This window comes from Dipodomys ordii, unplaced genomic scaffold (genome assembly GCF_000151885.1).
Source record: "Dipodomys ordii isolate 6190 unplaced genomic scaffold, Dord_2.0 Scaffold1, whole genome shotgun sequence".
NCBI lineage: Eukaryota > Metazoa > Chordata > Mammalia > Rodentia > Heteromyidae > Dipodomys > Dipodomys ordii.
This window is the reverse complement of record NW_012267217.1, coordinates 21,659,899-21,684,124: the sequence shown is the minus strand read 5'-3', so window position 1 is coordinate 21,684,124 and position 24,226 is coordinate 21,659,899. Positions and strand designations below refer to the sequence as shown.

The 24,226-nt window shown below is 37.3% G+C and overlaps 1 protein-coding gene across 4 annotated transcripts in view; it reads right to left on the bottom strand.

Annotated features, from left to right (window-relative positions):
• Window positions 1–9,501: 9,501 nt before the first annotated feature.
• Akap11 (A kinase (PRKA) anchor protein 11) overlaps window positions 9,502–24,226 on the bottom strand; it is a 49,435-nt gene continuing 34,710 nt past the window's right edge. For 2 of the 4 annotated variants that reach the window (XM_013009379.1, XM_013009371.1), the window contains exons 8-12: window positions 23,565–23,720; window positions 21,763–21,849; window positions 20,950–20,996; window positions 18,268–18,428; window positions 9,502–13,355 (exon numbers count right to left, since the gene is read on the bottom strand). In XM_013009379.1, the coding sequence (XP_012864833.1) occupies window positions 13,215–13,355; window positions 18,268–18,428; window positions 20,950–20,996; window positions 21,763–21,849; window positions 23,565–23,720 (592 nt within the window). In that variant the 3' untranslated portion in view covers window positions 9,502–13,214. Of the gene's footprint in view, window positions 13,356–18,267; window positions 18,429–20,949; window positions 20,997–21,762; window positions 21,850–23,564; window positions 23,721–24,226 lie in introns of those variants that run through there. The other 2 variants (XM_013009388.1, XM_013009398.1) reach the window with 2 other exon arrangements.

Here is a 24,226-nt window from a genome sequence, read left to right as displayed (position 1 = left end):
TGAGTGACAGTTAAGACCCTGAGACCAAACCCCAGGACTGGGGGGGGGGGGGGGGGGGGGGGGAGGAGGGACAGTGAAAGTAAACATGGAATACAACTTAGACTAAAAGCTAGCTTAAAATGACATACACACAATGGAGGATGTATGTATGAGGAGGTGAAGAAAGGAAGGAGCCAGGAAGGATATTGGTATCCATGTCCAGTGGGCTTCCTGAGACAGAGCTCACCAGGGCATGACTGCAACTTTCCACAGAAATTTTGATTTCCCTGATACCCTATGCCCAGTGTGGCTCCAAGTGGTACCTGTTAGAATAGACCGTATGCTCAGCAGAAAGGCCATTCTCCAGGTGACCTTGGGCAGAAAGGAATTTTCAGTGGCCAAAAACTTGAGGACATCACCCTGCTTCTGACAGGGGATGGAAGAGGTCAGCGCCCACGAATCTCAGTAATCAGGCTAGCCTAAGAGCCAACCTGTTTGAAGCAAGCAATCCGTGAGCCTGAGAAACGGCTCTGGAGGCTTGCTGTTTCCAGGGAAGCTTTTCCTGAGGCTTTGTTGTAAGCCATAGGCTGTGCTGCTGTACCACCTTGAGGCTCAGTGCGACACTGCAGCTTTGGAATGACCGTTTTCGTGGATGCTCTTGGAACAGGGAGTTGGCCTTCTAGCCAGTTCCTAAGAATGCCCCTACTTCAGCAAAGCGGTATGTGCCCCAGGCTTGCTCACAAGTACTAAGTGCTTCCTTGCAGTGAGCTGTGGAGAACAACCTGCAAGGGACTTGGGGAGTCTTCAAAGTAGCTACTTGGTTCCTGAATCTCAACCCTCAACCTCCACGCCACCAGCATGGCTTGTTCATACCTGAAGGACCACACTGACCAGGGTACAACTCAGCCCTTCTACCTACTGGCTAAAGGCATCCTTCCTTTCCTCTTCTGGGGTTTAATCCATCCGGTCTCTTTGCAGGACTGAAGTCTGGGGCTGAAACCGTACATGGGGAGATGACTAGGAGTCTGGAATAAGAACAGGGATGGATAAGATTCCAGAATAGAAATAGGGACTAGGTGTAGAGACAGATGAATGGCGGACAGCTCAGTCCTCTGCTGCCTCAGGGTCACCGAGATCCTCACCCCATCCATCCCAAGTTTAAGGATTGAATAGAATCCCTGGAATGCATACTTTTCCCAAAAGGAAATTCAGAAAGTATAGAAGTGCTTTCTGGCTGGCTTTTTGTTTTTTGTGTTTTTTTTTTGAGCTATCTTCTGTTTGCTTAAAAAAATATTTCTCTTCAAATATTTTTGCAAAAATTTCAGAAATGACCTAATAAACTCTCATGACTTTAGACAAATCTTTTATCATGCTTTAAATGAATGTTCCACTTTGAAATATGACATACATTTAAGATATATGTAAGGTTGTATATACTTGGAAGAAAAAATACACACTTTTGGTTTTGTTTTACATGCATCCTTCACCCACTTTGTCAACTCTGGTAATTGATTTTCTTAGACTTTGTACTGAGCAAATATAATTTCAAGTAATACATTTTGGTGCATAAGTATATATGTAAACACATATATGACTATAACCACATGATGGTGGATCACTTCTTTAAACATAGATAATCAGGAGACTGAGAACTGAGGACTGATGTTCCAAGCCAGCCCAGGAAAGACAAATCTCCAAAACCTTTATCTCCAGCTAAACCACCAAAAAGCTGGAAACAGAGGTATGTCTCAATTGGTGGAGTGCCAATCTTGAGCAAAAAAGCTAAGGAACAATGAACAGGATCTTGAGTTCAACCCTCAATAATGGCCCAAAACACACACACACACACACACACACACACACACTATAGTACTGTGCATCTATATGTGTATTCCCCCTTACAATAAATGTAGTTCTCTCTTTTAGCCTTATTTAAATAAACACACTAACGTTTTTTCTGTTTCTACACTGCAATCATGTTTATGTATGTCAATGTAGTTTTTGTTATGCTATATAGAAGGAACACAGATATAATTTTTCCTTAGTATCCATTGATATCAGGGAGTGAGTGGTTCTAGGATACCCAGTAGACCAGGCTCATATGAGAATTAGCTTATGAATTCTCAGGAGAGATTTATTTTCCCCCTTGATTTACTACTAGAGTTTTGACAGAAAACTTGTATTCTCCAGGCTGAAGGAGTTTTTTTCTTTCATTCTTCCTTCCAACTTGACCATTCTAATATGAAAGTAGTCTTTTTGTAATTTAATTTTGAACTAGTAAATAAAAACAGAAACATATGTATTTATGAGGCATCATATAATGTTTCGATACATGTACATATTGAATAATGGTTAAGTCAGGTTACAAGTATCTATCTCCTTTAATATAATTTCTTTATGGTAAAAAAACTACTCAAAGTGCTTTTATATAAACAGTGTATACTTTCTTGTGTAAATACTTTTCATAAAGTGTATTATGGCTGTCTATCATCACGTTGCTGTGCAACAACTGTGCACAGTTGACTCCTATCTAACTTTAATTTTGTCCTCATTGATCTACCTGTGTGTACACTCTTTTGAGATACACAGTTCAGCCAGGCCCATTGACTTGGTTAGGCCATAATATCAGATATTTGATCTGGATGCTGCTGTGAAAGTCGATTTTAGATGAGATGAACATTTAACTCAGTAGGCTTAGAGTAAAGTGGATGACGCTCCATGAGATGCATGGGCCTCATCCAGTCAGTTGAAGGCCTCAAGAAAAACAAACTTAAAATTCTGCAAGGAAGTGGCCTGTGTACTTGGATATGCCAATCTTTCCAATGGCATGAGCCCATTCATTGAAATAAATCAATCTTTCAGAAAGACAAAATGAAGAGACAGAAAGGCAAACTGATGGAAAACAGATTCCCACACACCTACACAACTTACTGGTTCTGCTTTTCTAGGAACCCTGACCATGACCATGCTCCTTCAGCCAATTAAAACCAAAAGTTCAAGTAAGAGCTCCACAAATGCCTCCATAGCTGAAGCCAGCTTCTGTACCTGCTTGACCTTGGTACCTACCTTTATTAGATTTCTGGTGTCTCTGTTCCGTGTTCTCATGTTAGTTCATCAATATACACTTAGAATGATTTTTTTTTTTTGGGTCCAGTTGTGGGGCCTGAACTCTGGGCCTGGGCGCTGTCCCTCAGCTCTTCAGCTGAAGGCTAGCACTCTACCACTTGAGCCACAGCGCCACTTCCGGCTTTTTTTTCTTTTTGCTTATGTGGTGCTGAGGAATCGAACCCAGGGCCTCATGCATTGCAAGGCAAGTGCTCTACCACTGAGCCACCTTCCCAGCCCACTTAGAATGATTTTTAATGTTTGACCCAGAATATTCAATTATTTCCAATAGAGAGGGTAAGTTTTGACCTGTCCTACAAATAAAAACAGAAGTCAGTAATCAAACTGATGGACAGCACCATTCTTCAGCTGACCTCACCTCATAAGACAATTTAGTCATGGAAGGGGCTCAGTGCTTTGGTAACAGTTATCATCTGGGTATTTCTCAGCCATCAGCGCTTTGGTAACAGTTATCATCTGGGTATTTCTCAGCCACCTTCCTTCTGCCAGACTCAGAATGCTGTATCACGTAAGCAAGATGATGATAATTATAATTATATACATCAGATCCAAAATCATTGAGAGGCAAGTTAAATCTTTGCTGACTCATTATGGAGAGTGGGGTTACATCACATGTAACAAGCTATCCTTCACATCTTTTAACTCTTCACGTGCTCTTTGGTTCCTAACACCTGACATCTCTCCCATCTCTCCACGTGGCTCTTTCTCTTTCTCCATTGCTCCTAGAGAGGGGAGTCAGGATGAGAGGCAGTGATCAAAAAGAATTAAAATGAATTAAACATGAATGGCTGAATAATATACAATAGGAAAGAGCAGATGTGTGTTTGCTCAGTTCTAGACAGACTGGGTGAGAAACATAAGACTGCAACAAGAAAGATGTTTGGAAAGTGCAGAAAGGACTGAGAGCTTGGAAAACACATCTGTCTTTGTTACTTTTTAGGTCTGAGGAGCATGGAGACCATGACTGAAACAGCTCTGCTGTCAGCAGGATTGTGCAGAAAGTCTTCTGCTCTGGCCTACTTTTTCTCTGAAGTCTCTCCCCAGTATGTCCTGCTATCAGATGAGGGCTTCTCATCTGCCGCCACTCCACCCTTGAGGAAGAACTTGTTTGCAGCCTCACATTTGAATATTTAGTCACTTGGGTCTACTGAGGCCTTATTGTACCTAATTGTCAATTTAACAAACTGGCTACAGTTCTGAATCAACTGTAGACCAACCTATGTCCCTCACTCAACCAAATCTCTCTCCTTTTGGAAGCCAGGGTTTTGGGGGGCTCAAGATTAGTGAACGGGGTGGGGGGAGGAACTCAGTGATAGAGTGGCTGCTAGGTACCTAGCCTAGTTTTAGCCAGCACCCCACTCCCCCGCCAAAAAAAAAAAAAATCAACCATATGCAAGTGTTCCAGTTCAAAGCCAGCCCAGGCAGAAAAGTTCACAAGACCACTTCTCAACCCATACACTGCAGTGGCATGGACCTGTCACCCCAAGCTGCTGGGGGGAGGGGGCTGGAATGATAAACATTGCAAAGTCAGACTGCTATAGACAAAAGTCTGTGAGACTTCTATCTCAATGGAGAGAAACTATCTCAATGTTGTGTACACATGATCCCAGCTTCAAAGAAAAGGCTAAAGTAAGTGGATCATGGCTCAGGCACATGCCCAGACAGGAAAATCAAAACTTGAAATAATTAGGGGAAAAAAGAGCTGGAGGTGTATATCAAGTAATAAAGCACCAGTCTAGCAAGATGAGGCCCTGAGTGCAAACCCCAATACCAATAAAAAGTAAACAAAACCTCAAAGCACACTGGACACAGCTTAGGTTGCTTAACCTTTTTCTCAGCCTTTGCCACAAACATCTAAGGCTGGCTTCAAAACAGCAGCTTGTAGACTGTAAATGCTATTGTAATGTTCCAGTCTCCTCCAAGTGCTCATCATCACAAGCCATTTGCAAGCAGAAAAAAAGGTAAGAGACAGACTATATATTAATTCTGCATCTTTTTCTCTTTTTTTGCTTGGTCATGAGGCTGAATTCAGGGCCTAGATGCTGTCCTTGAGCTCTTTTGCTCAAGGCTAGTGGCCTACCACTTTGAGCCACAGCTCCACTTCTGGTTTTTGAGTGGTTCATTCAAGATGTCTCATAGAGCCCTTTCCGCCTAGGCTCAGATCCTCAGATCTCAAGCCTCTTGAGTAGCTAGGATTGCAGGTTTGAGTCACTGGTGCCTGGCTGCAGCTTCTATTTTTTTCTCTGATGGCTTTTGTTGTATCTTTTCCTAAGCCCACAGCATTTTAAGGTTTTAGCCTCAGTTCCCATATTTTCACAAGTTCTTGATTCATGTAACTAAGAAAAAGAACCAACTTTCTATCAAGGAGAGTATTTAAAAAACAGCACCTTATCATGAGAAGAAAATATATATATAAACGTAATACACAAACATGGAACCTTCCCACTTTTGGAGGAAAACGTCAAAACCCTGATTCAAAGGACAAAGGGAGGGACTGGACTCAACTCTCTCATCAGCTCCTCTCCTTTCTTTCTAGTAGATTGAATATTGTCCTTCAGTATGATTTCTGGCAATGCTCAGTGATGCTTTTTGGCACTGCGGATTAGCACAAACACAATGGCGATACGTAAAGACAACACATGAAATGGCTTTTGACATACCATGGTGCTGACTCCAGGTTGACTGTGAACTATTAACCACATTCTCAAATATAGGGACACATTCTTGAAACATTAGGCAACTGTCATTATTCGTTTCTTCCTTCCATGTAAAAGATGTCATTAAAATCTAGATGGCATCTGGTATTTTAATATGCTAGGAGAGCAGGAAATAGAAATGATAGAATCTGTTCTTGTTAAACCTATACTTGCTCTCCCTTCTCCATAGATTCAAAACCTATACATTTGACAATTACTATTTACTTTCTGTCCAGGAGTAATACATTCACCAGGTCCATAATTTATAGAATGTTCTTTGAGTAATGCTAGAAAATGAAATGATTACTAGAATACCATTCTTTGCTCAAATTAACAATCACATCTGCTTTAACACAGAGGCTGCAGTGTTAAATGACTACCAGAAAGCCCAGAGTGGTGGTACATACCTGGGAGGCTGAGGTAGGAGAATTCTAACATTTGGGAGGCTGAGGTAGGAGAACCACCAGTTTACAGCCTCATAGGGGGCTACATAGTGAGACTCTGTCCTGTTCCATACACTACCACCCTCCAAAACAAGTCTACAGGTCCCAGCAAGTGACCAAAATGAAGGGTTCTAACATATCATGCCAGAAGCAAAAAAAAACAAAAACAAAAACAGAACTTATTCTGGAACTAAAGAGACAATAATTTATTTCTACCAAATTAGCTAAGAATCCAATGCCCCTAAGCTTTCTACTTTCAACTGGAAATGTAAAACAAACTTTTAAGAAAAAATTTCCTTAAGTGTACTTAATTTTAAAAGAGCTCATATCGAGCCAAAGCATATCAGTGGGCAGAACATTGTACACAAGCCCAGTTTCAATCTCTTACTGTAAATCAAGATGTATCTTAAGATGTAATCCACTGAGGAATGTTTTATTTTTATTTTATTGTAAAGATGCTGTACAGAGGTAAGGTAATGAGTACATTTCTTGTCCAGCATTGTTGCCCTCTCCTTTTTCCCCTACTATAGCTTCCCTCCCCACCTCCTCCACTCCTCCTGCCCCCAAGCTGTAACGTTCATTTTCAATACAGTGTCTCATGAGTATCAGAAGCAGTAATACAGAAGGAAGTACTAAAGTCAAAATCTAAGGTCAATTAAATCATAAAAATGTTTTTCATTTTCATTGACCCTGGCCTACAGGAAGTAAAATCAGTGAAGTGATTTCAAAATTACAAAGAACAGGAGAAAAAGGTAACATATACTCTTCCTTTTTCCTGTGGCCAACATTATGCCACAAAACACTTCATTTTCTTTTGGCCCTTTCTGTTAACACCGTTGTCACACAACAGCACTCTGCCTTCCTCCTGGAGGCCATGATGTCTCCATCCTCCGTGACACCCTCTCTGCACTAGCCAAGCAAAACCCACAAACGATTCTGATGTATTAAACTTCTACTCTTTTGAGCCAGTTTTCCTTTATGGAATTATAATATATGGAATCTGGCTTACTTTCTGCATTTCTTATTTCTTTGCACCTGAAGGAAAGCCTTCTCGTTGTTTGCCACTATCTCCTAACATTCTGAAACACTGAGAAACTTTAAAAAAGCTATCCACTAAAAATTATATTAAGTGAAGTAAGCCAAGCCCAAAGAAACATAGGTCCCATGGTTTCCCTTATTTGCAATATGTATGAGTCAAGCAGAAAAGGTCAGATAATGTGATGTTAGGAAAATGAACCCTTAGATATGTATTTAAATGGTTTTTTTTTCTTTCGTGCATTTGTTTCTAACACAATTATAAGATTATTTCTTTGTTGCTTTGTATGTCCCTCCCCCACAGTATAACCCCTGCTTTCACTATATTTGATGTTGGTATAATTTGTGGAGGAGAAGGGGAAAAACAAGGCATTTAAGGATAACTGTGGACCCGTTACAATGAGAAGTACAAGTTGTCATGTCGAAAACGAACTTTACAACTTTGGAGGGGGTGGGAGGATTGGGGGGGGGCAGGGGGAGGCTGGGAAAGGATGTGAAGGGTAAACAAAAGAGGAGGCTGCAATGCTTGGTAAGAAATGTATTCATTATCTTGCCCATGTAATTGTAACCCCTCTGTACAGTATGTTCACAATAAAAAATAAAAATTAAAAAAAAATTTTAAAAAGCTATCCATTAATTCCTGGATTTATAATACTTGTAGTAGAACTACTTACATAAACATTCAGTGGTGAACACATCATCATTCACTTGCCAAAACCTGTAACACTGAGCCTTAGTATGTACCACAAGCCTTGGGTAATAATGGCTTGTCAATGCAGGTTCCCAGGCTGTAATAATCATTCCCCTCTCAAAGAGTTGACACTGAAGGAGGGTATGGGGGTGGGCTGAGAGATAAGGGTAAATGATACTGTTGTAAAAGTTAAAGTCTTACTTGACAGGAAAAAGAAGAAAAAGTGCATAAGCCAAAGTTCAAATTCCATTAGCAATAAAAACCCTAAGCTGATGTCTCTTTTCTCACAGACCTTGGGTGACAGGAGTACAACCTCTATGGACTACCAAAGAAAGCACAACCAGACCAGCATAAATTTCATAATCATGTTCATGTTTCAAAAAGCAAAATGCATTAAATCCAAAACAAGACTGGGTAGCCAAGCTTCTAAGTCCCTTCCATTAGCACTCAGAGGCACTTTTAAGTATGCAGAATTCAGTATCCAATTTAGAAACATTCCTACATTGTGCCCAAAAATCATGATGGAGGGCTGGGAAGGTGGCTCAGTGGTAGAGCGCTTGCCTTGCATGCATGAGGCCCTGGGTTTGATCCCTCAGCACCACATAAGCAGAAAAAGCCAGAAATGGCCTTGTGGCTCAAGTGGTAGAGCACTAGCCTCAAGCTGAAGAGCTGAGAGACAGCGCCCCGGCCCAAAGTTCAGGCCCCATGACCAAACAAACAAAAATCATGATAGAGAAAAACAAAAACAAAAAGCAAAATAGCAAACAACCTTGTTTCCATTTCTTGGGAGTTCATTTCAATAAACTTTTTTCTTTTGTTTTGCCAGTCCTCAGGCTTAAATTCAGGGCCTGGGCTGTCCATGAGCCTCTCTGTGCTCAAGACCAGTGCAAAGTAGTTTATTGAAGAAGAGAGTCTCACAGACTTTCATGACTGGGCTTGGCTTCAAATCACAATTCTCAGATCTGTCTCCTGAGTAGCTAGGATTACAGGCATGAGCCACCAGTGTCCAGCTAAATAACATTTTATATGATCATATGCACATAGCTATTGAGCATTTGTGGTCCTCCCCCTGAGACTATCCTCCTTTAGTCTATGTGAATGTTTACAGTCCTGTATAATTTAACATGTATAATGTTTAAAAAAAAACAAGTATAATGTTTTCTGTACCTTCTGTCTTGTATAAAGTTTATCAGTTTGGGTGTGGGTAAGAGGGAACACAGAAATAGAGGGACAAACAAATACAGCAGTGGTACTCATCTGACACTCTGTGAAGGGGGAGAGAGTGAAGTCAAGAGGGAAAAACTAGGAGAAAATGAGGGAAGAGGTGACACTGTCCCAAAAGAAACATACTTATTATCTGACATGTTACTGTAACCCCTCTATACAACATCTTTACAATAAAAAATTTTTAAATGTAAAACATCATGATGGGAATAGATCCCTTTATGTCCTCTCCCAAGCAGTCCCACATGCCTTGGTTTCAGTTCAACACAGAGCCGCTGACAAGATGTAGCAAAATGAAAACCAACACTAAGCATTTCTTAAATTTATTGAAGAATTCTTAGTTGGGAGAAGAAAGACCACAGGCTTAAACAATTGAAAGAGAAAAGAACAATTAATTGCAAATTATTACAAAGGTTATTTCTGAAACTTTTTTTTGAGCCATTGCTAAAAGAAAATTTTCAGCGCATCCTGAAGTTCATAGTTTGGTAAGTGAACATTTACTAAACAAAGAAAATTTACCGTTACACAGTACAAGACTGATGTACTAACTGAGCACAGCCAAATAAACAGCTATAATTATTCAAAACTACTTTAGCTTATATCTGGTAAACAAGAATGTGGATTACTTCCAACACTGCACAAGTAACCAAACATTGCAAATCCAGCAATATTAAAACCTGATATTAAATAGTATCCAAACTTTACCACAAAAACAAAATGAGAACTTCTAGACCTACAATTCTAACTATATGAAAGGAATGTACATGGATGGTAAAAAAAAAAATAATAAATAAATAAAGTGGCCGGAGTGACTAAGACTGCACCTGTGTCTTCAGAGCAGAAGTAAACAAGTGAATGCTTGTAGGGCTGCTGCTGAAAACAGACAAAATGCACTTCACTTCACAGCCCACTCTTCCTCCTTCCCACTGAGGCTCTAATTCTTTTGGGCAGGACTTGAAAGAGAAAGCATTTTCCCTACTCCACGTATAGGTGCATCAACTTTTTATTTCCATATAGTTTTCTTCAAAAGACATGAAGTGTAAAATGATATACCAATGGGAAATTAATGGTATTTAACTGTGAAATAATAATCTAACTAAATAACTAAGTAGACATTTCACTCTGGACTCTGGTAATGAATGAAGATTAAACCATGTGTTGGGAGAAGGTACACTAATGCCAAAAGATACCAAAGGTCTAATGGATTATAACTCCTTCACTTTATATGCAGTGCACTTAATATATATTAGTTGTAATATAAAACTCTATTTAAGCAGAATTAAGGTATTAATTTACTATAAGCAATATAAAATCCTTATTTAGGCAGAATTAAAGTATTATGAACTGAGATAATTCCCATCAAATATTTGAAAGTTTAAGTGGAACATTTTTCAAAGCATGAAGGTATCACATTAAATTAGAGAATGAATACTCTTAAATGCTTTCATAATATCATTAAATCATATCAAACCATCCAATAGATATTGCCATTTTCTTCTGTGATTTTAAGTCAATCATTCTTTCAAATAAATCAGGAAATATTTTCAAAATCAACATTAATAATAGCAAAAATATAAATGTAATTTTAAACTTGGCTTTGGAAATGCAGAACAAGAAAGGGCTACCATATTTTGGTCAGAAGTGATGTTCTAATCCAGCAGGCCTCTTTCTTTCCACAGATCCTATGGTGGGTTAGAAATTAGAAAAAAGACATTTCAGCTCACTGCACATCACAATTGAACAATTCTGAGTATGACATAGTTTATGAGGACCAAAATGTGCAAAATGGCAATATTACAATGTTACAATATAAATATATCAAGCAGATCTTTAGTAAAAATGACAGAGCTGACCTCAACACAGTTGTTCTAAGAACAAGCAACCAAACATCTAGAAAGTCTTTGGATAAATCAAAGTGCCTTTAAAGAAAGTTAAAGTTTACAATGTTCTTGATTAAAAGATACTGATCTAGACACACATTTTCTCTCTATGTAAGGGAACTTAACTCAGAACTTTTTCCATGTTTGCCAATACTTAAATGTTTGTCTCTCTATGCCCCTGGCATTGAACTGATACAAGTGTGGAGTTCCAGTGGTTAAGTGAGAGACCTCTAAGCAGTACAATGCCAGCAAAATGCAAAGGATTTAGGAGGAGGAGGGAAACTTACCTCAAAATGATTACACTACTAACAAACATTTTTAAACAGAAGAATTTTCACATATCTAATATATTGTCATGTTTAGATAAGAGAAAACTCAGTTGTGCTGTCAATCTAACCTAAATATATACACCCAAAGTGCAAAATACAATTTGACAGCTAAATTGTAATTATAATTGGTGACTAATCATATTCCTAGTCCTAATATTTAAAACCCAGTTTCATAATGCTGCATCTCAAGCTCTGAAAAGTTAAAGACAGAAATCATTTATACATTTCTTGCATTTCTCTACCTAAAAAAAAATACTCAAAACTTTAGGAAATTTTATGTCTTAATGGTTTGCCCCATGTTGCTACCTTAAGTTGAGAAAAAATAAAAATATACACTATAACCTCATATTTCAGTAGCTTTGGAGAGCATTATAAAGAAAATTTGAATCTTTCACAATAAAACACATTTCTTTTCTTCAACAAGATTAAAGTTTTGGATTAATGGAAGTGCCCTGTCTCTCGGCTTCCTGGCAGGTGCTATGTCTTCTACATTATGTGTGGTTTCTGGAACAGTGAGTGTTTGGGGGGAAAAGGAAAGGTAATGGAGCAACCCCCCAAAAAATGATTTACCTGGGATTACAAAACCTACTAGAGGAAGAATGCAAACCATTCGCATACCCCACACTTCTCTATACACAAAAACAAGACACAGTCTTGGTCCTCAAACTCAAGTTTCTACAGACAAAGGGGCAGGACATGAAGAGAGGCCAGAAAGGCCATGTCAGAGAACTTTACAAAATAGTGGGGATACATTTTATTGGAAGAGAAAAACCCCTTTTTTTTAAAGAGAAAAAAAATCTTGGTAAAATGGGGAGTTTTTTCCCCCAAAAATCCACAATGAAAACCATTATAGGCTCCACTGAATGCATTTCTATTTTAATACTAATTTAAAAAATTTCAGTATTTTGTAAGCTGAACTTTTATTTATAGGATGTCAAAAGACAAAAATTCTTACTGCACAATCTTTAAAGACATTTTATTTTAAGCACCTTTTTAATGTATCTAGAGGGTTTCTAACTAAGAAAACATTAAAATAAGATGGTTAGAACAAAGCAGTGGCAAAGTTAAAGTTCTCCTTTACTCATTCACTCACTCATTCACTCTCTCTCTCACACACACACACTCATACATGTATACTCACATACTCATTTCATTTCTAGAAAGTGGTTGCCTGCCAAAACAACTGGCGACATTAGCAAAAAATGTCATTTGATGGCAAGCTGGGGAAAGTTAACACTCACAGTGTTCAGAGAAACCTAAAACATTACTTTAGGGAATCAAAAAGCTACCAGTAGCTGAACTATGAAAATAAAGCCAATTTTTAAAACAGGACAAAAAGAATAAACATCTACCAGAAACAAAAAAATACTCAGCTTTATTTTTTTGATGCTAGATATTAGTCAGCGGCATTTGTTTGCAAAGGAGCAAAATTATAATTCTCATTTACTGGATCCTCTCCTCAGCAGCTCAGTGCAGTTTCAAGCAGCACTATTTGGATCCAAAAAGAGTGCTGTTGGATGTCCCAGAAAACCTCATGGTTAGACTTTCTTTCATATCCATGTTCTTAGGAAATCAACACACCACACATGTATGTATAGAAGAATTAAGTGAGGATAATATTTTAACGGAGATTTTATAAAAGTATGAATTATATACATTGTGATGACAGAAAGCACTTAAAAAGCTGTATTTACTTTCCTCCCAACTCATTTAAGATTTTAATATTCACTATTTCAAATTTATCATAAACATATTAATCTGTTTCTTCCTTTCCCAAACAAATAATAAAATATAATGGCTCAGGGTTTGTTCTATGCATTTTCCAGGAGCCAATCGAACAGCGACTTGCGCCTCTCTTCACTGGAGGGCTTTTCCACTGCTTCATAGTATTTAAGTACAGCCTGCAGGAGGTCTCCTACTTTCCATCCTTTTTCTTGTAACTGTTTTGAAAGCTAAAAAAAAAGTTAAAAAGATATATCAAACAGCAGAAATCAATTTTATACCACTGAAGTTTTTGTTTTTAGTATAAGAACTGAAAATCATACAGTTTACAAGCAAATACTGTTTCCCAATTTTTCAAGAGCTTCTCCCCTAAACCACCACCCCTTTTCCCAAATTGAATATTTTCAGTTCCTGCCCTTTATAAACATATCTCCTCCACAGAAAGACACTTTGGGATTGCTGGAGACAGAGCTCTACAAACCTCAACCAGCAGATAAGTCTGTGTAGGAGGGAACAGGCTAAATTTCTACAGGAAATTCTTCACCTAACTAAATACATCTGCCATACCCTCAATTAGGAACACAAAATAATCATTAAAAAAACAAGCTTAATAAAAGGATGTGGCTTTTCCTTCCATAACATACAGTGTGGGTTTTTTCTTGAATACACATTCTCCCTCATTGGAAACAGGGCTTTCCAAGTTAAGAAATATTAATGTTTCCAATTTAAAAAAAAATAAAAAAAACATAGGTTTACATAAACTCCACAATGACTGATCAAAACACAACTTCATTCACATTTTTATTTAGCTCTGTAAAAGTTCTTAAATTCTGAAAGCTTTGTAAGTTAAATTCTGAAACCTACATTACAGTTTTTTCTTGAAGATAAGCTTAATCTTTTCAGAGCAGACTATCTGAGATAATTTATATGCAATGGCTCTTAGTTATCACCACAATTTTAGAACACTTTAGAACACTTTTTCATATCACACCAAAAGAAGGCCTACCTGTCAACCTACTTTCCACTATCCTCAGCTCCCTTCAGCCCTAACTTTGGTCTCCACAGACACTTCATGTAAATGCAATGATAAATTCTGTGTGTAAGTCTTTTGGAACCACCTTCTTTTGCTTAGCATAATGACTTCAATGTTCTGCTACCATCTAGCATATTTTCTTCCTTATGCTTTCACTTGTCTACTCCACTGGTAGACAGCTGTAGCATTCCCATTTTTTTAGATAAGTTTTTTATTGTGAAAATACTGTACAGAGAGGTTACAGTTACATGGGCAAGGTAATGAATGCATTTCTTATCAAGCATTGTTGCCTCCTCCTTTGTTTTTCCCCCACCCATCCCTTCTCTCCCACCTCCACAACTACACTCCCCTCTCCCCCATCCCCCCGCCTAAATTGTAAAGTTTGTTTTTCAATATAGTGTCCTTATACATCTCATTGTTACAATGGGTCAACCTGTATCCCTATTTAAACATTTTGTTTTTCCCTTCCCCTCCCCAAATTATACAGACATCAAATACAGTGAAAACAGGTTATTCTGTGGGGGAGGAACATACAAAGCAACAAAAAAAAATCACATGGGGGCTGGGAAGGTGGCTCAGTGATAGAGTGCTTGCCTTGCATGCCTGAGGCCCTGGGTTCAATTCCTGAGCACCACATAAGCAAAAAGAAAAAAGATGGAAGTGGCACTGTGGCTCAAGTGGTAGAGTGCTAGCCTTGAGCTGAAGAGCTGAGGGACAGCACCCAGGCCCAGAGTTCAGGCCCCACAACCAGACCCCCCCCCAAAAAAAATCACATGGTATCTTATAAATACGTTAGAAACAATAGCAAGAAAGAAAAGACCACTTGTGTCCCTATCTTGGGGTTCATTTCGCTTAACATCATCTTATCTGGTCAAATCTATATAGCTTTTGACCTTTTCTACTTGTCCCTGACATATACTAGTTATTGCAAATAAGGGAAACCATGGGACCTATGTTTCTTTGGGCCTGGCTTACTTCACTTAATATAATTTTTTTAAGTCTTTCCATTTCCTAACAAATGGGGCAATGTCATTTTTTCTGATGGAGGCATAGAATTCCATTGTGTATATATATATATATATATATATATATATATATATATATGCCACATTTTCTTGATCCATTCCTCTACTGAGGGGCATCTAGGGTTGGTTCCATATCCTAGCTATGGTAAATAAAGCTGCAGTAAACATAGTTGTGCTGGTAGCTTTAGTATGGTCTTGTTTATGATCATTTGAGTAAATGCCCAAAAGTGGGATTGCTAGGTCATAGGGGAGGCTAGATCTATGTGGAGTCTTTTGAGGAACCTCCATACTACTTTCCAAAGTGGTTGAACAAGTTCATTCCCATTTTTTATGTTATGAATAATGGTACCATGGATAAGTTTTTGGGGGGATATATATTTTCATTTCTCTTGGGTATACACATACAAGTGAAAATATGGGGTTATATGATAATACTATAATTAGCCTTTTGAGGAACCTAGAGAAAATTTTCCAAAGCAGCAGAACCACTTAAGATTTTTACCAGCAACTTATTTCTCCACATTCTTGCTAACAGTTGTTACATACTTTTCTGATTATAGTCATCCTGGTGGGTGTGAGACAGTGGTTTTGATTTACATTACCTAGTAGATGAAGCTGAATGTTCTTTCATGTACTTAGTGAAGATTCTTAATTACTTTTCTGCCCAGTGTGGCTTTGAACTACAATCCTCAGATCTCAGCTTCCAAGGTAGCTAGATTACAGGCATGAACCACGGGCCCCTGGCCTTAGCACCATTTTTAACTATTTATGCTAGGTATAAGGCCTTTATCAGACAGACAATTTGCAAACATACATTTTCACCCATTCTGTAGGTTATCTTTTCCCATTGTTGATGGCATCCTTTGAGATACTGAAGATTTTATGTTTGTTTCTTTTTCCTTTTTTTTTAAGACAGGCTGGCTTGTCTTACTATGTACTCTAGACTGGCCTCAAACTCACAATCTTCCTACCTCCCAACTTGCTCGGATTACATGTATATGTGCAGCTAAGTATGAGACTTGGGTTGGGAGGTTGTTCTGTAGTACTTGGGTTTGAACTCAGGGCTGCATAGTTACAAGGCAGCCTACTCTACCATGTAAGCCTTGTTCCCAGCTCTTTTTTGCTTTAGTTATTTTTCAGATGGGGTTTAATGCTTTTGCACAAAGGCTAGCCTTGGATTGCTTTTTCTCTACCTACAGCTTCTCTCCTCGTGGATCACCAGTATGTACCACTACCACTATTCTTGACTTATTGGATGGTATGAATTTCACTAACTTTTTTCCCAGATTGACCTTGAACCCTGATCCTACCAATTTCTGCCTCCTAATTAGCTGAGACTGCAAACATGCACAACCTAGCCCTAGCCAAAGTTTTAAATTTTGAACTACTTAGTCTTTTTTCAATTATGTAAATATACTTTTGTTTTTTTTCTATATAATTAGAGTTCCCATGTTCTAGTTATGCTTATCTTAATACTTATTTGTTCAATTTAAGACAAAAAAAATCAGAATTAATAACATATTGCCTAGAAAGACACAAAAGTTGCTATTTCTATTCTAATTATCACCAAAAATAATCTGTACTTACCTTAACAGCTTCATAACTATCCAGCAGCCCTGTGGAGTTCTAGCCAGACATGATCAATGAGGGACATTATTTAAAACCAGCCATGCAGTTAAAATGAGCCACAAAAGACATTTCCACCCATCCACCTACAGTTAAGCATCATCCTACTCAATCACTAGGCAAAGGTCCCTGGGGCCAAGTCACCTGGTGACAAGGTCCCCTTACCCAATCTCATCACTGTCAGTTCTATCTAAAGCTTTCCTTAAAGTCTCAATTTACTAAGACTACTTAATTCCCACAAGTGCTACTCTCACTAAGATCAGTTCTAACAACTCCCCTACTTATTCTTTCCCCTTGGCAATTCATTTCTTTTTTCTTTTGTCGGTCATGGGGCTTGAACTCTGGACCTGAGTGCTGTCCCTCAGCTCTTCAGCTCAAGGCTAGCGCTCTACGCTTGAGACACAGCACCACTTCCGGTTTCCTAGTGGTTTATTGGAGATAAGAGTCTCATGGACTTTTCCTACCCAGGCTGACTTTGAACCATTATCCTCAGATCTCAGCCTCCTGAGTAGCTAGGATTACAGGTGTGAGCCACCAGCGGCAATTCATTTCTTAAGCATCCCTTTCTGAACCATTTTCACTTTCTGCTCCAAACAGAAACCTAACTACAAAAAGCTCAGTCTAAGCAAAACAAACAAACAAAAAATTATGTTACATATATTTTATATATATATATATATATATATGTGTGTGTGTGTGTATGTGTACTATATAGATATGTGTGTAAAATAATTATGTTCACTATTATTTCAACAATAGTGGCATAAATTTTGAATTAGAATATATGAGTGTCCCTTTTTGTTATTAATGAAAAATCTATACTAGTTATTTACCAGACTATTTAACGACCTATAGTAAGATTAAATTAAAATTTCCTAAGGACCATTATGAGAGAAAAAGCCCACAAAACCATAAAACCGTAAATTGAAATATACTGACTAACAAGGTGCATGGCACATATGAAGTACTTCATGAAAGTATCTTGTTTAAACATTCACTGATGTTTGATTACACCAACTTCTCATGTACATAAAACTGGATAATCATTAAAATGCCCTTTCTAATTATTCAGTACAATTATGACTCAATTAAACAGAATAAAATCATCTTTCATAAGAACATATAAAGTGCCTACGAACTGTATCTAACTTTAAGGACTGAGTGTATACCAAGAATTCGACTAAGCATTTGGTTCCTTATAGTATTATACTTAAACCTCACATACTTTGTAACACAATTTCTATACTCCCATTTCTGAACTGCAACTAAGAAAGTTGGTACTTGGTCTGGTTCACCTGTCCTAGGTTACCTGCTGCAAAATGACATACGTGAAACTATTTAATGGCCTACATAAACCACCCTGCCATCAACAGACATCTCAAGATAACCATCAACATGACAAGAACACTGTATACTCCTAAATGTGCCCTCACAACCACTCTAGCAGGTGGTACTTACTAGTATAAATTCCTTCTTTGCAGAGTCATGAACACACAGTTCTGCAACTTCAGCCTCAGAGGCAACAAGCCACTGAAGAATAATCCTTAGCTGCGGGTCTACTGTACACGGCTCCATATCAATATTCGTAATCAGTAGAGTCTTTCCATTTTGCTCCAAACCTAATAAATTTAATAAATTTAAGTAATACCATATCAGTGTGAAGTAACTCAATGCAGCTCATTTCCAATACTCTGGGTTCCAAATATACACAAATATTTTCCATTTCTTTTCTTTTTTTATTGCTCTACTGGGGTTTGAACTCAGGACCTTGTGCTTGCTTGGCAGGCATTCTACCACTTAAGCCATATCTCCAGTCCAGAGAAGTTTCACTTTTGGACTAGACCAGCCATAGCAGGGATGCTTTATGTATACAACCACACCCAACTTTTCCTGTTGAGATTTGGTCTCATGAACCTTTTCCCCAGGCTAGCCATTAACTTTGATCCTTTTAATCTCAGCATCCCAAGTAGCTAGAATTGTAAGACTGATCCACCACATCCAGCTTCCATTACTTAAAATCTCAAAATGAATGCTTTTCTTAACTATATCATACTATGACCAAAATACTTCTTTGAAAGGAAAAAGTAATGCTAAAAGAAATAACTTGGATCACTTATTGATAGCACAATGTTAAATAGTGTTTTAAAGTATTCAAGTACTACAAATGTCATAATCAGTGTCAAATTAAAATTCTCAGATAAAAGGAGAAACAATAAAACTATAAAGCTATTACTGTAATTAAAATTAAAATGAAATATACAAATATAAGCTTCAAATGAGTAGAAAGCTGGGTACCAGTGGCTCACATCTGTATTCATAGCTACTCAGTCAGAAGAATGAGATCCAGACAATCAAAGTCTGGTCAGAAAAGTATGTCAGACTCAATCTCCAAACTATCCACCAAAAAGACATGGTATGGTTTAAGCAGTAAAGTTCTAACTGAACTTTAAGGGTGAGGACCTGATTTCAAATCCCACTACCAGTACAAACACACACAGACAAAATAGCAACAAATGCTTATATAGTTCATATTATATCCTAAGTCTTGTTCGATACTTTTTAAAAAATTTTTTATTATGAAAATACCATACAGAGGAGTTACAATTACATGGGCAAGATAATGAGTACATTTCTTATCAAGCATTCTTGCTTCCTCCTTTGTTTCCCCTTCCTATCCCTTTGCATATCCCATCCCCCTCATCCCCCCCGGTCCACCTCCCCCCCACCCTCCACCCCAAGTTGTAAAGTTCGTTTTTCGACATAACGATTTGTACATCTCATTGTTACAATGGGTCCACCTGTACCCCTATTTAAACAATTTGTCTGTTCGATACTCTTTATGCATACAAATTCCTTTAATCCTCACAATCACCCTATGAGGTAGGAAGTATTATCTTTATTTTGTAGGTAAGAGTTGAGCCAGAGTCCATTGTGGCTCAAGTGGTAGAGTGCTAGCCTTGAGCTGAAGAGCTGAGGGACAGCACTCAGGCCCAGAGTTCAGGCCCCACGACCGGACCCCCCCCCAAAAAAAAATGAGTTGAGCCAGAGTCTTGTGGCAGGAATTGACTAAGCCGTATTATGAATAACAGTCTAGCTCCATGCTCTGAATTACTTCACTCTTTAGTTTGAAGACTGGCAAACGACTTCCCTAAAAGAAGTATAACTGATGAAAAAATTATTATAACTCAGAGGGAATAATGTATATTTCAAGAATTCTGGAGGTGTTTTTTCTTTTGAAATAGGATCTTATTTTGTAGTCTGAGGTGGCTTTGGACTTGTTATGTAGGCTGGTCTCAAAATCATGATTCTCCTCTCTTAGCCCCCAAGTACTGGAATTAAAATGTGTCAACATGCAAGCTTGGCAGATTTCAAGTAATTCTTTTCAGCCTACCTCTTCCCCCTTACCTAACTCTCAGTGCTGGGAACTGAACACATAGTCTCCATTGGTAGGGCACACACAGCCCTCAGTTTGCCTAGTTCTAAAAAAATAACAAAAAATTTGCTGGTTCAAAAACAAATATTTCCAACAGTGTAAATATTTGTATATGTAGTTGTCATATATGTAATCTATTATATAGATTATATATAGATGTTATTTGCATTTCATTAAGAGAAAACATGAAGAAAAATTCAACAATTATCTGAATATAATGAAAGCTCAGCCTCTATGGGAGGAGTCTTAGTTATATATCTTATAGAACTATGATCACTAAAGGAAGGAAGGCTTGATTATTCTCTTCAAATATGTGTATATATGAATACAGAGCTGGAATTCTAAGAGAACAGAATTGCAGGGAGATTTAGAAATATCTTTTTGGTTTTATTTACTGATTTATATAAGTCTGACATGAATCATGAATTCTAGAAGTTAACAGTTTGGAAGGAAAATATTAAAAGAGTAGCATGCTATAAATTGTTTCAAAGTTCAAGAATATACTGACTTCAAGGACTGTGGGAATAGCACAGTGGTAGAGCCTAGTGTGTACAAAGCCATGGGCTCCACCCCTAGTACCACAACAACAACAAAAAGAAACTATGATTGTTTTAATACATAAAATCCATGGCCTATCTGATGAAGATGCATAAAAATAAATCATAAAGACTTCTCTAGGAAACTATACAAAAATAACTGTTACTTACATTCTACATTGTCCTCATGCTCTTCATCTTCATCTTCTGGCTCATCACTTTTTGAAGAAACAACCAACAGCAGAAGCAGTTAAAAAAAAAAGGAGCTTAGTTAGTAATGTATTAAAACCTCTACTTAGAAATGCAGTAAGCAATGGATGTTACATTATGACATTTTGAAGGAGGGAAATGATCATAAAAAGGAAGCTTTGCTTCTCACATCATTTCATGTTAAAAAATGAAAATTGTAAATGATGCCAAAAGTTACAAAAAAAACCCCAAGAAGTCCTACCTGATCATATTTAGAGCCAAGTAATTGCTTAGTAAATTGAATATAAAATGTAAAGCTGAGATATTCCAATCTGATTTTAATTCCACATCATAGAATGTCATAAACAATGGAATATTAATGCTCCTAACTGATGTCATTTAATACTTTCTAGCTTTAGTAAAAACGTTTTCCTACACTTTTATTATATAGGAAGTCAACATACAAAACCAAAATGAAACAAAACAAAAACAACAACAGAAATCCTGTAGGAAGCAAGCTCTTTTTAAATGAAATAATTGGCAGAATGAGAAAAAAAAAAGCAAGCAGAATAACCCATGCATAACAGTCACTCATTTGCAATTAGAGGTCAGTCAGATTTTAGATAGTTGAATGTTTTCATTAGATGTAAATGTATCAAGCAGAATAATATCAAAATACAGGAGAAAAGCAAGTGGATACATATTGACACTGTGGCCCACATTCTCTTAAGAATATAACATCATGCATTAGAGGTGAGAGACTCATCAGTTTTTAAGTTCCCAGACTGGACCAACCTGTCTGATGTTGGAAAGGATAAATTGTCCTCATACAAATCTCCTTCTAAACCAAGACTGCTCCAGCTACTGCTGTTACCATTACTGCTAGAGGAAGAAAACAACAGAGCTGAACTAGAAAATGAATAGTAAAGACCACCTTCGTTTTCCTTGGAACAGCTGTCCTTGGTAACTGTGCATGTCTTCAAGATGCCACAATGGATTAGAGCCACCACAGAAGGGAAGAAAGACCATCACTGCTATTCTAGGGTACTATCAGGGTTGGAGACTCAGAAGTCTTTTTCTTTATCCTCAATATATCTTGGAAATTATTCTGAACTTACATCATTTTTGTAGACTAAGTCAACAAAATGGCTTTTAGGACAGCAAATGAATGCATGATAAAATTAAGGTCATGTAGTTTCTTCAAAAGCAATTCCCTTTGGTTTGGATAAAGTCTTCAAAGAAAAAAAAGTTAAATTTCTCTCAGGTTTTTAAATATGCAAAACAGTGATGGGCTTTGGTGGAGTGTGGGGAAAAAGGGACAGGTGCATCTAAACAGTCTCAAACAGGTGGATTTTTAAAACACTGTTAGATTAATATGTCAGTTACTTCACATATTATGTATAATTCAATAGGTGGCAAATAACATTTATTTTCTTCAGAGTAAAGGTGGAATAACAAAAGTTTAATTAAGTACCACACTTGTCTGGTCAGCCAGTCACTAACACTACACACAGAAAACTTCTTATACTACTGAACCAAAAGAAAAGCAATTATATTCTGCAACTGCAGCAAAGCAACTGTTTAAAAATACAAAGCAACTATGTTCAGAAACAAAATTAAATTCAATTCTTCAGACTAAAGCCGTCAACATGCAATTAAAAAATCCTAATTGTCCCTAAGGAGTAAAAGAATTAGTAAGCACATTAGTCTGCAGTGACAAGCAGCTATTAGTCCCTATATTAGCCTTATCAATTATAAAAATTAATATTTTACACCCAAAACTTTGGTTCTCAAGAATCAGTAAATATTGACAAGGTTATTCAAAAAAGGCTGATTACTTAATACCAATAATTTATATACCTTTTTGTTTTCTCCTCTTGCCCCCATAGAACATACCATTTTATCTATCAAAAAATACTTATATATAGGGAGAATGATAAAAGGGTGACACTGATCAAGATATTTTGTGGTTATAAACTGACATACTAAATTGAAGCTCCTTTGTACATCTAAAGATAATACAAAAATAAAGATTAAGTGGGAAAAAAACTATTTTGATGCCTTTTACAGGTAACTGTCCCATTTTCTATCCTCTAATGAAAAAACTAAAAAACACAGTACTCTCCTAAAGTAAAAAAGAAATTGTTTCTAGAAGTTTAGAAGAAGCTTAAAAGCTTAAAAAAAATGCAAACATCCACTATATTTTTTCAAGTTAACTATAAATACACCCAAAGAGTATTAACCCTGCTAACTACTGTATTTGTTCTGTGTCAAAAAGAATTAGAAACTAGGGATGGTAGTATATCTCTGTAATCCTAGCACTTGGAAACTGACGCAGGAGAATCAGGTGTGCTGGGCTATATAGAAGGACTGTCTCAAAGAAACAAAACACTAGAAACATGATGTGAATAATAAAATGTGTTTTTACAGTAACAGATTTGCAAATTTAGAATTCTAAAATAATATTCAAGGTAAATTTATAACTTATTCTAATGTCTGAAATTCTAAACTACATCATTCTCTCTCTATATATATACATACATATGTGTGTGTGCATATATATATATATATATATATATATATATAGTTGTAGTTACCTTTCACTGAGATGATGAAAACTGCTGCTGTCATCTTGGTGATCATCCTCAAAACTTAAATTGGACCAGCTACCCGTGCTGTCCTCACCAACACTGAGATTCATCTGCTGGCTACTAAATGACTCATTGGATGGAAAGTCTTCTATTTCTTTTGAACTAAGAAAAGAAAACATAATCGTAACAGCACTGAAAGAATCACAGATTGTAAATTATTGGACCACTGAGTTGATGATAAAGATAACAATAATAAGAAATGATATACAGAGTCACACCTGTGTCCCTGGAATGATTTGCTGTGTCTACTGATAATAAAACTTTGCACGACAGTGCGATGAATGAAAAGTTAGTTAAAGCCCGGCAACAGTGATTCATCCTGTAATCCTAGCTACTTAAGGAGGCTGAGATCTGAGGATGGCAGTTCAAAGCCAGCCCAGGCAAAAACATCCATGAGACTCTTATCTCCAATTAACCACCTGAAAACCAGAAGTGGCACTGTGGTTCAAGTGGTAGAGTGCTAGTCTTGAGCTGAAGAGCTCAGGGACAGTGCCCAGGCCCAGAGGTCAATTAGAAAGAAAGAAAGAAAGAAAGAAAGAAAGAAAGAAAGAAAGAAAGAAAGAAAGAAAGAAAGAAAGAAAGAAAGAAAGAAAGAAAGAAAGAAAGAA